The sequence below is a fragment of the Xiphophorus maculatus genome, chromosome 16, assembly GCF_002775205.1.
Source record: "Xiphophorus maculatus strain JP 163 A chromosome 16, X_maculatus-5.0-male, whole genome shotgun sequence".
Lineage (NCBI taxonomy): Eukaryota > Metazoa > Chordata > Actinopteri > Cyprinodontiformes > Poeciliidae > Xiphophorus > Xiphophorus maculatus.
In genome coordinates, this window is record NC_036458.1 from 16,089,451 (window position 1) to 16,101,169 (window position 11,719).

An 11,719-nucleotide genomic window follows, 5' to 3' on the forward strand; every position below is an offset into this window, starting at 1 on the left:
CCTTCCACTCGGTTTTCTGTTAATATACTTGGGTAGGTACAGAACTCCGTGAACAACCATCTTCATTAGCAGTGACCTTTCAGCATGGTCTTCCCCGTGATTATGTAGATTACTGACCCACAGAGAAAGAGACTCAACAGCTCAGGAAACCTTATCAGGTGTCTTTATTTAATCAGCTGATTAGAATGACAACAATTTTCAATTGTTGACTGTGTGTTCTATGACTTTGTATTTTTGTGCTTTTACCTTTTAAGACAATAACAATGTGGGTCTTCATTATCTTAAAGCCAAAATAAATTCACAAGAAAAAAAAAAGGCTTGGAGTATATCACTATCTGATTTATGCGTTTCACTTTATGAGATAACCAGCAAGAAATGTTACTCTTTACTCGAAATATTCTAATATTTTGACGCTGTTGGTAGAAAAAGTAGGCCTTGTGCATGGAGAGTAGAGCATGGGACTCAAACGTCAAGACCTCATTTTATTTCAAAGGGGGCGCGCTTGATTCTACGTCACTTCCGCCTATGTTCGAGAGACCAGCCGCCAAAAACCCAGCAAGCGGAGTAGCTGTTCATGATGGTGTCAGAGCAGGAGAAAGTCGATATCCGGAGGTTTATAAAAGGTCAACTCCTTGATGAGCCAGACCTTAGGTACGTTTAAATCTTATTATCATAAAGAAAAATACTAACATTAAAAAAAAACGCGCTTTTTGTGGTCATTATTCATCTCCACGAGTTCTGTTTGTTACTTACTGTTGCTTCATTTTGATAAGGAGATGTTTGCTTCAACATTGACGCCAAACACAGACATTCAATGGTCATTTAGTTCTCTAATTACACTTTCTTCTTTTAGTGGTATAGAGTCAACCACATGACTGATCTGTCAATTAGCGACTCAGCATGATGGTGTTTTCAATTTTTTTACGGTTCAGTCGTAATAAGTTGAGCCACCTGTCCTGATTATAGTTTTGATTGATCTAACTACATGTTTGAGAAAGGTTTATTTTATTCCTTACATATCAATCGGCCTCCTCTAGTGACAAACTGTTGCCACTGCAGAAATAGACCCGCGTTTTCTCTGTTTTGTTTTTTCTAGAAAGTTTTTTTTTTTTAAGAATAGCTGTTTGGATGTGCATTTAAATATTTAACTTGCTGCCAGTACATCTGATTTTCCCCACCGTGACACAATAAAGGATATATTTCATGCTAATCTTTTCTATTATAAAATGCCATGAATTGAACATTTTAAATATTAGGGACATTTAATTGTGGTAACTGATGACTATGGCCGTCCTCTATGGTATGTTGTTTGACAGTTCTTCTTTGTTTGAAAAAAAAAAAAAAAGGTTTTCCCCTTATTTCTCAGGTTGGTCAAGATTTAGTGAGGGTCCAGGTGGTTCCAAACCAAACAGAGTTTTGTTTTGGGGTGCAGACATGTTTATTCATTTATTTGTTTGTTTTTAATCCTTCCCAAGATCTGTGCTTTGACACAACCCGGTGTTGAAGGTCTGAAGCAAATTTCTTTAACTGTATTCCTTAGTTTTTGTTCTGATATGCATTTATCAGCTGTGAAACCTTAAATTGTATGTCATTAAAGATCAGTAAAAATCAGATGCAGCTTGCTTCTGAGTGTCTTGGCAAAAAGTGTAAATATTTGTGTACGTACAATTTATTTTTTGTTGCATATTTAAAATTTCTATATCTTCTTTACATATTACAAAAATGTTTGACAAAATGTTTTTACTTTTTGTGTGCATTTAAAAAAAAAGACTAATCTGTGCTCACATCATTTGTAGAATACCTCGTAACATTCAGTGGAATCCTAGATTCATCTGTGAGTTGTTCCATCCTGCTCATTCAACGTGTTTATTTTCTTATTTTGTTTCAGCACACTGACCTTAGGAATATTGAAAAAACGATACCTGGCTGAAGCAGGATGTGAATCATTGAGCTCTGAAGCAAGACAATTCATGAAACAAGTGGTGCAGGAAGAACTCATGAAAATGCAGGTATCTGAAACAAAAGGGTTGTCAAGCCTTTAACTGTTTGCTTCAAAAATAAGATTTTTATTTTTTGTTGTTGCAAGTTGGTGAAGCAAAAAAATAGAAGGGAAATGTTTCCTGATGCAGAACGCTGCGCCTGTATTATTGTTCATGTGTAAAATATTGTAGGAAGTATTTGTACTTCTCTTTTTGCAGTAAACAAGTTGTGTTTACTCTAGGAAAATGATGAGAGTGAAAGCGAGCCGGAAACCAAAAAACCACAGAAGAAAAGAAAGAGAGAGAGAGAAAAAGAGGAGTTAGAAAGTGAAGATGAAACCGAATCCACAGCAATGAAATCACGATCACAACAGTCTGACTCATCATCAGGTATGAATTATGTATTTTGTTTAAATAGCCCACATTTAAGTCATTAACATGCTGCTGATTTGTTAACATTAAATCTCCTGCATGACATTAAGAGCACCACTATAAGTACATCACCAGTTAAGCATACGGTCTGTTTTTAGTTATGTTTTTATTTGTGGTGGCCTGAGAGAATATGTCACAGCAAAACTAAACTCTCAGAGTGTGTTAGAATAACCTGCTACAACATGAAATTACTGATTTAGTGTGAACTGAAGCTCTAACAGGGGTCCCAAACTCCAGTCCTCGAGGGCCGCAGTCCTGCAACTTTTAGATGTGCCTCTGCTGCACCACACCTGAATAGAATAATTAGGTCATTAGCAAGGCTCTGGAGAACTGATCTACACAAGGAGGAGGTAATTAAGCCATTTCATTCCAGCGTTTTTGTACCTGTGGCAAATTCTAAAACCTGCAGGACTGTGGCCCTCGAGGTCTGGAGTTTGACACCCCTGCTACAAGCTAAAGTAGCTTCACCTTGCATGCAAAAGCAAAACATCTATCAATGGCATTTTTTTTGTCATGCTGCAGTGGAAATCCTTACTCTGTGCTTCCATAAGTTTTAAAAACACTGAAAATCTTCAACGTGAAAAATGTCCACCTTGCAGATTTGAAGGTGTTGGTTGGTGCATCTTTAGCTCTCTAGAAGAAAATTGATGTTCTTGTATTGTGATCATCATTTAAAGGTAAATTGATTTTACTGTAGTTCTTGGACGCCCTCGAAGCAGACTTCCATCCGCGTTGTCTAATTTGAATCATTTTAGGAGTCTCGCCTCATTTAAACAACTGTTGCTACAACACAATAGATTAAATCTTTATAACTACCAGACTTTATTTTAATTATAAATGATGGATGTTATTTCCATGTTATGGACATAACAAGAAATCAATATTTCGTAGTAGGTTTGCATGCTGTGTTTTGACATATTTGGGGGTTGATCTTAAACAATATGGATATAGCAACTGTGACTGACATGAGGAAATGTCACCAAGACTTTTTTTTTTCTTTATGATGTTTGACAGATTCTGAAGACACGCAGAACCGTAAAGCAGGAAGTCAAAACAAAGAACAAATTAGATCTCAGTCTAAAAATAAAGAAGCAGCAAAAGAATCAGAGCATGAGAAAAGCAAAAAAACTAAGCGCCGCGTCACAAGCGATGAGTCTTCAGATGAAGAGATGAATGAGTCAGAAGAGGATGGGAACGAGAGTCCAAGTCCGGAGGAAAGGGTGAAAAAGAAGGTCAAAGCTGCTGAGAGCAAAGAGACAAGACATGTTGATGCTAGTGGAGGGAAAAAAACACCAAGGAGCGACGAGGAGAGTGAAAGTGATTCGGACAATAAGTTGGAGAAAAGTGAAAAAATCAAGGATGATGATTCTTCTGCCAGTGAAAAAGGTAACTGTTCAACATGAGTGTATATGTTTTACCATTTACACAATAATATGATTATGCTTAATGTTGTTGAATGTCTTGCCCTTGTGCCAAGTAGAAGAAAATGTAATGAAGAAAAATGATTCAGACTCGGATTCATCATCGCTCCCGTCTTTGGATGAAGAGAAGAAAAGCGACCCAGAAAAAAATAAAAATGTAAAGACAAAAAAGAAAACAATGAAGACAGATGAGAAGAACCGAGGCCCAAAGGTGAGCTCTTCACTGATGCAAGAAATCTCAACTCGAATGTTCATGCTTTCAGACTTTTTTTGAAATTTATGATGGTAAGATGACTAAAGAAGGTGCTGCAGTATTGTTGTGATTTTTTTTTAAAATGTTAAAACAAGTCTTCATCTCCTCAGCTGTCTTCTTGTTCCTGCAGGATGAAGACAAAGCAGTCGTGCGACTCAAACGCTACATCACTCTTTGTGGCGTGAGGAGGAATTACAAGAAGCTACTGGACGGCTGCCGCTCCACTCGCTCCAAAGTGGCTGTTCTAAAGAAGGAGCTTGAAGATCTTGGGCTCCGTGGTCAGTGGGGATATGTTCGTCTTTTCACTGACTTCAATCTTGGGGCCTCTCTTTTTAACCGAGAGTACAAAATCATGTTCAAACACCTAGATGAAATCAATATAATTACATTGTGCTAACTGTTTCAGTACTACAATTAAAACGTACACCTCTGTTTATACTGGAAATGCAGATTCATCATCAGCCTCAGTCAATTGCTTCGTGATTTGCTTTGATCTGCAGCATCTATCCTCAAATGAGGGAGAGGAGAAAAATGCCAACAACATTTGAAAGGACAAAAACTGTTTTAAATTGTCAAAGGATCAGCAGATGAGCTCAAACTGCTCATCTGCAGTTTTCAGGTTATTCTCTCATTCAGTATCTTCAGGTACTGAAAAAAACAATCTTAATGAGTTGAGATATTATTCAGCTGCCAGGACCTCTATTTTTTCTTACCTTTCGACATTAGTCAATAAAACAAACATCAATGTAGACTTGGTTAAATTGCTGTTATTGGAATTTAACATTTATTAAGGATATTTTGCTTCTCTAATCACTTCACTAAATCAAATCACTAAATTATTACTCTTAAAGTGAAATGACTATTCCCCTCCTGTGTAGGTAACCCCTCTATTGAGAAATGTAAGAAAGTTCGATTGAAGAGAGAGGAAGCTCAGGAATTGGCTGAACTTGATGTCGATAACATCATCTCCACCGAAGGTACGTTCTAAATATTTTTTTTCGTTCTTGAAGCCCCAAATGAGTAAGTGCCTACAAATACTATAATATTACTGTTAGCTGGTTGTTGTTTTTTGAGGGGAGGTTTAATCCAGACACACTGATCAGCCACTCATAACTTTTGAAATCTGGCAAGTTTGGATTTTATTCTGTTCATATACACATAATAAATCTACTTGTCAAGGACATTTTTTATATCTTCTACCAATTTCAATAACTGAATAGTGTTTTGATCCAATATTGTTCTTATGCTGTTTAATAAGCTTTTGTCCTGCATAAGCTGATGATATGTCCACACACCTTTCGAGCAGGTCGGCCGAGACGCAGAGGAACCTCAGCCATGCAGGTACATAAGGAACCTCCCTCCTCTTATCAGCGGACTCTGAACTCTGATTCAGAGAGTGACCAGGAAAATAACGCTCCCAAAGGACGCAGAAAGATATCGGAGTGGGCCAACCTGCATGGGATCATCAGTGATGATGCGGACACTGACTGAACATGGGCTGTTCCACTTTTATACCATTTGTTGTTGGCTTGTACATAGGTAACACTTTCTTTGTTACTGGAAGCATAATACTTTTATTAACCTTTCAAGTTAAATTTGATAGTGATTTTTTTTTGAGTGCTCCGATTAAAATAAAAGTTATGATACATGATTTCTGATTTCATTTGATTTTAATTTTATACTTTAAGCCAATTTTATATCTGCCTGTAGATGCCTTTAAATTTTGCAGAGACTGATACAAAGATTGAAAAAAATTTCAGCATTTCCACAGTTGCCAAAATCTTCTCATGGTTTTAAACTCAAAATACACAATAAAATTAAACCAGTGTATTAAAGACTCACAGAAACGGGATTGGATTTGACACCAAGAACTTAATAGAAGTTTATGTAAAAATGGTCTTCTAGTTAGGATTGCTGTGTATATACATTTATTCTACTTTTTTTATTGTTGTACAGGAGCTGTTGTGATCTGTTTTTATGTGCAGATTGCTTAATATTTTGTCAGTTATTAGCTCTGAAATAAAACTGTTCTGGAAGTTGTTGGAAAGTAGTATTATGTTGTTTAGATCGTTTTTACATTACATGAGTGGAATCTGTTTAGCTATATTGTCTTTCTGTGAACATGTTGGTGTACAGACATAAAATATACAAATACATTGTATATTTATGCAGTAGCAGATGGGGTAACAAAGGGGGTTATTCTGAGACTTAAGTGTGTGACATAAAATGTACCTTTGTATTGAAGGATCTAAAACTGTTTATTACAGGAATAAGTATATTGTATATAATGACAAAGAAAATAACATGGACACAATGATTATTTTGAAGAAAGATCAAATCTGGTGCTGTTTGGAAATGTTTAATAAATATTTAATCAGAACAGATTCCAGTGAAGCACAGATTTGTTTCTGCCTTATCACTCCTACCTGTTCTTTGCTTTTTACAGGAAAATCAGCATCTGTTACACTGACACCAGGCCTGTTGTGTGTAACACATGCTACAATCACAATCTTTAATATGTTTTGTGGATAGGTTAGCATCTGGGCTGCTGGCCCATGCCTCCATGGGGACAAAGCGGAATTTTATTTTGGGGCCCTATATACCTACTATTAATGTGGATTGCTGCAAATCAACAGACTATTAGATAATTTGAACAACTGCTATAAACTCATTGCATCTCTGAATAGTGCTGTTTATGTTATCTTATATGCATATCATCTAGTGGTTTCAAAACCAAAAAAAACCCCTAGTATGCTCTGTACTTAAAATGGAATACATGCACACATATTCATGATATGCTTTGATTAAACTAATTTATAGACTAAATAATCTGAACAGCCATGACAGCTATTGTTTTTATTCTGATGTTAGAAAGTTCTTAATGTAATGTCTACATGGGTTATTTTGTTTGAGAAAATTATTTCTGTTCTTGTGTAAACCAATCAGTTATAATTTTGGTGGGAGTGTAAATAACCCCAAATTAAGCTCCCTATTTGTTGTATTCCCTCTTTGGCACTTATCGGGTCTGCTACATTATTACTTTAAACACAAGTACGCTCATCATTAAAACTACGAAATTCTAAGATTTCATATAATTTTACTTAGGATAAAATACCCGTATCCGGAACTTAAGTCTGCATTCAAGAATACGGAACGTTTCGTTGACGGACCTGTCCGACATGGTTTTATGTCCGCTCTCATTGCTTCAGGTCACTGAAGATTTTAGTTTCTAAAGCTTGACTTAACCGGAGTTTATTATTATTATTATTATTATTATTGTTATTATTATCATTATTGTTATTATTATTATTATTTATTAATATTATTATTATTATTTATTATTAACGTTCAGGACGTAAGCGATTACTTTTACTGTTGCTCTGTGTATATATAGGATTATTTCAGATAACGTTACACTATAAAGAAAATGAGTTTAGTGATTTAGGTTAACCAGTCCTAAATGCTTTTTAAAAAGACGGGTCAACATCAAACCAGCTTTAACTGTATGTAGCATTCACTAAATTGACTGTTTTTCTCTAGATAATTATTATTAAGATTATATTGTAAGTGTGCGGTCCGTTGAATGGTGCCGTCTGAATCAATAATAGTCAAAGGTAGGGATAAGTCTTCTCTTCTCTTCGCATCTCCTCGTTAATTGAAGAAATATAGCCTGTAATCTGTTACTACAGTGTCATAAACTGGTCTTGTAGTCCAAACCGTATTGACTTTATCTTCTCCAAGGCTATATATTACGTGGACCCTTTACGTCATGGGTATATAACATTTCAACTGTGAATTGGACTCGACTCCCGCTCATTTCTTGCATAAATGGATGATGACTCACCGGATGAGGTGTTTACTGACTTCAGGACCAGACACCTTGGAGGTTGGGGTGTTGTGCAGATAGCTGCTGGCACTGGGCTTGCTGTCTATGTGATGTGGGTTGGAGTCCTTCAGCCTGGCTTTCGGAGGGTACCACTGAAGCTACAGGTTTGATGTGCATCTTTCTCAAAACTTAGAAACTGTAGGAGAATGTTTGAATATGCTCTGAACATTCAGTTTTTGTAGGTCCCCTACATCCCTGCCAGCAAAGCACAAGTAAAAAATGTGATGACTTTGATGAGAGGTCGAACAGGTGATCTAGTCGATTTGGGATCTGGTGATGGTCGTATTGTAAGTATGATTGTATTAACAAAAAATCATTTTACCATACTGATTATCAGTTTTAAGTTGTGCTCCTTAACCATTTAGGTTTTGGAAGCCTATCAGCATGGCTTTAGCCCAGCTGTTGGCTATGAGCTCAACCCCTGGCTTGTACGGCTGGCTCGCTTTCATGCCTGGAGAGCAGGTTGCTACGGAAAAGTGTCATACAGACAAGAAGATCTCTGGAAGGTTTGGTATTTTTCACTTATTAATAATTCTACCAAAGCCAGTTGTATAAACAAAGTTTGTCACAGCCACCAACCCCCTTTTGACCTTGGGATTCCATGCATACTAGAAGTTACACAGAACTGCCAATATGAACCTTTAACCAGAGAAAACCTCTCAAATCAAAACTGGTATTTGGTCTGTCTGTATTTATTTATGCAGAACTTTTCAGGTTTAATTGCAGCTAAAACTGTAGCTTAAAATTCAAAGCTTAAAAAGATTAATAAAAAAGGAAAAATCTAACAGTTAATATTACTTGCATATTAGTGAGTACCGAATAAAATTAATAAAGATTGAAATGTTTACTTCAGACAAAAACTTTATGCTTGCTTATACACTAACGGTTAGGTATGTATATGCATTTCACTTGTCGCCAGTCAGAACTTCTTTGATATCATCAGTGACACATAAGAAACTACATTACCTTAGAAATTATTATGAATACAAAAACACCATTTTTTTGTTTTTTATTTTGCTTTTTTTTGTTGTTGTTTGTTTTGTTTTTCAAATGTTTAGGGTGTTTCTTGCTGTATTGTTTCTGCCTAAACCTGTTGGTCTATTTACATTCCTCTTTGTGTCCCATCTCAGGTCGACTTGTCAAAATGCAAGAATGTCACAGTGTTTCTGGCTCCAAGTGTGGTAGGTGCTGTTATGAACGCATGGCTCTTAGCTGGAAGAGGGTGTGGTGCCTCCTTTTACAGATATTACAGAAACTAACTTCTTAAAACTGAAGGTCCTCAGGCAGGTTGACTCATGAAAATGTTTTTAAAACACTTACATTACATCATATGTTAACCAGGGCCTACTTTATTTGTTATTTTGTAAATGAAAATTGAGATTCTTACCGGCATTACCTAATATTGTTTAAGTCAATTTAGGTACACGTTTCAAATGGATTGGATTGGAACAATTGGTTCATCATATTTTTTGTGATAAAAGTCTCAAAAGGAATCTAGAAATAACACTATTAATGAAGATTGACTTTCTATTACATGTAGGTTTTTGAGTAATGTCTGTCTTTACTGTATTTCTAGCTGTCTTTATTACAGAAGAAGTTGCAGGTTGAGCTTCCGGATGATGCCTTAGTAGTGGCCGGCCGTTTCCCCTTCCCAGACTGGAGCCCTTGCAGGATTGAGGGGCAGGGAGTGGACAGGGCCTGGTCGTACAGCATGCAAGCACAACGACAGCACACAAGTCAAAAAAATGAAAACCTCATTGTTAGAAGTATTGTTAGAAAACCACCTCTTGTTAGAAGTAAGTGATTCTAACAAGAAACTGGTTCAGGAATAACAATGGACTTTGAAGATAAATTGATGCACTTAGTCAGAATGGCAAAGGTTAATAGACTGACTTTGGGTTAACCATTCTGAACTAGTGAAGTTTTAGGACTCAGTTTGACAGTTAAAAAAAAATTAAAAAAATAATATACCCTCCTTATGTCATTTAATTGTGACATCAGTTAATCTTTACAAAGTTTTCAATGTTACACTCTTGTTTATTTATACAGGTGCTAAATTAAGACGCTGGTATAAATTAGACAAAATAAAACCCATGGAAAAAAGGCTTGTGCAGTGACCTTTGGTATATTGATTGAGCTTTGGAACAAATTTTACTAGAGAATAGCTACTCTGCTTGAAATCTCCTACTTTCTGGGTGCACTGTAAGTTTCTTTACTGTCCTGTGGAACTGGATTTATATTATTCATTTTGTTTTGTTTTTTTTACTTGCCATATCTCATATTTTAGCTCAAAATATTCTGTCGTTATTAAGGACAGAATATGACTCCAGTAAAAATTGCTCTTGCATTTTTTATCTGCACCATGATAAAAAAAAACTTTTATGTGTTCTATAAGTTGTTGTTTTGCTGTTTAAACTGTATGCCAATAACTGATGATTCAAGGTGCTGTGTTGTGACTTACAATGTAGATAAGTATCATACGTTGATACGTTGATATCATATTTTGATTACAATGCAAGCAATGGAAACCAAATTACATTTCTTGTTTGTGTCCACAAACCTGGCAAATAAAGTTGATTCAGATTCTTATTTTCATGAACAAATAAAATTCACAGTGGTGCATTAATTTTTGTATTTAGCTCTAATGTGTTTTTATGTATTACACACTTATTTTTTGTGTATTTTTTTCTGACAGAGATAACCTTATTTATGAAACATACTGTATTTTTTTCCCTAAGATATAAATAAAAAGTATTGCTATTATCTTTCTATGGCTAATAAATTACCTTTTAGTGCAGAATGTCAGTGTTGACTCAGTTTATCTATTTTGACATCAGCTAAGTGTTTCCCACTCAGTATTTAAGATGATTTGTGTGATTCCCAAGTCAGGTAGTCGACCATTTAAACCACTGTCTTTTTTCCCCAAAGTAAACATAAGTTACCGTACATATCAAGTTACACAAGTCACCACAGGTCAGATCTTCCGTTTTATTTTATTGTTGTTTTGTTTCTTTCGTGTGTGTGTGTGAATTTCTTCATTCAATTTTTAGTTTTCAAAATAAAAGTTCCAACATCTTTACAATCTAATTTTCCTGCCTGTTAAATGGAGATGCAGATCCTGCACAGTAAATTGATTGATAGAGCTTGTTGGGCATCCTTTCATAACTTTTTACTAATTGGCATTGTATAATCGAATTGGGATCCAATTATACTGTATGATATAAAATTAAAATATGCCTGTATTTAGATAATATTTACAAACTGAACTGAGCAATGAATACAATTTAATTGACAAGATGTTTGATTAAAATTACAGCACAAAATATTTTGGTGTAAAGATCGCAATAGCAATTTATGGGTTTCCTGACAAAGTAGATTATATGGGTATGAAAGGCAAACAATAAAACCTTTGCATATATTTTATTGTCAAAGTAGTTATGTTGAAACAAAAAGTCAAATGTTTTTCTTGTTTTTAATCAATTATATTAAATCTTAGTATATACATTCAATTTTAAATGCTTTTTAAAATTGTGATTTAGATTTACATTTGTATACATAAAAATCAAACAATATTTTTTTTTTCTACAGAAGCCGACATGGCCCAGTTTTAGAGCTTTATCTCAATCATAAGTAAGGAGTAATTTATCTCCTTATATTATAATATTGCTTGCACTCAAAACATGTATGTTGTCAAGTAGACTCTATAGTTTGAAAAATAAAACCGGATTACGTTTCTTACCCTTTGTGA

At 35.2% G+C, this 11,719-nt stretch overlaps 2 protein-coding genes across 4 annotated transcripts; both read left to right on the plus strand.

Annotated features, from left to right (window-relative positions):
* The first annotated feature begins 536 nt into the window (after positions 1 to 536).
* Positions 537 to 6,422, plus strand: hirip3 (HIRA interacting protein 3). 2 transcript variants are annotated; one of them, XM_023348749.1, is made up of 8 exons: positions 537 to 651; positions 1,889 to 2,009; positions 2,222 to 2,369; positions 3,426 to 3,797; positions 3,889 to 4,043; positions 4,216 to 4,363; positions 4,964 to 5,062; positions 5,392 to 6,422. In XM_023348749.1, exons 1-8 carry the CDS (start codon positions 575 to 577, stop codon positions 5,574 to 5,576), a joined length of 1,305 nt encoding a protein of 434 aa, XP_023204517.1. In that variant the 5' UTR covers positions 537 to 574; the 3' UTR covers positions 5,577 to 6,422. The 2 variants fall into 2 exon arrangements, with proteins under 2 accessions (XP_023204517.1, XP_023204519.1); XM_023348751.1 differs by having other exon boundaries at positions 3,892 to 4,043.
* An 841-nt stretch (positions 6,423 to 7,263) lies between these two features.
* Positions 7,264 to 10,765, plus strand: LOC102223308 (protein FAM173A-like). 2 transcript variants are annotated; one of them, XM_023348758.1, is made up of 6 exons: positions 7,264 to 7,699; positions 7,827 to 8,075; positions 8,154 to 8,258; positions 8,337 to 8,477; positions 9,102 to 9,152; positions 9,548 to 10,765. In XM_023348758.1, the coding sequence occupies exons 2-6, from the start codon at positions 7,914 to 7,916 to the stop codon at positions 9,773 to 9,775; spliced, it is 687 nt and encodes a 228-aa protein (XP_023204526.1). In that variant the 5' UTR covers positions 7,264 to 7,699; positions 7,827 to 7,913; the 3' UTR covers positions 9,776 to 10,765. The 2 variants fall into 2 exon arrangements, with proteins under 2 accessions (XP_023204526.1, XP_023204525.1); XM_023348757.1 differs by having other exon boundaries at positions 7,264 to 8,075.
* Positions 10,766 to 11,719: the final 954 nt, after the last annotated feature.

Coding starts and splice junctions, on each gene's coding strand:
- hirip3 (XM_023348749.1), top strand. CDS start 575: ATGATGGTGTCAGAGCAGGAGAAAGTCGATATCCGGAGGTTTATAAAA. Junction 3,798..3,888: donor TTCTTCTGCCAGTGAAAAAG/GTAACTGTTCAA, acceptor CCTTGTGCCAAG/TAGAAGAAAATGTAATGAAG. Junction 4,044..4,215: donor AGAAGAACCGAGGCCCAAAG/GTGAGCTCTTCA, acceptor TTGTTCCTGCAG/GATGAAGACAAAGCAGTCGT.
- LOC102223308 (XM_023348757.1), top strand. CDS start 7,914: ATGGATGATGACTCACCGGATGAGGTGTTTACTGACTTCAGGACCAGA. Junction 8,076..8,153: donor GGGTACCACTGAAGCTACAG/GTTTGATGTGCA, acceptor CAGTTTTTGTAG/GTCCCCTACATCCCTGCCAG. Junction 8,478..9,101: donor GACAAGAAGATCTCTGGAAG/GTTTGGTATTTT, acceptor GTCCCATCTCAG/GTCGACTTGTCAAAATGCAA.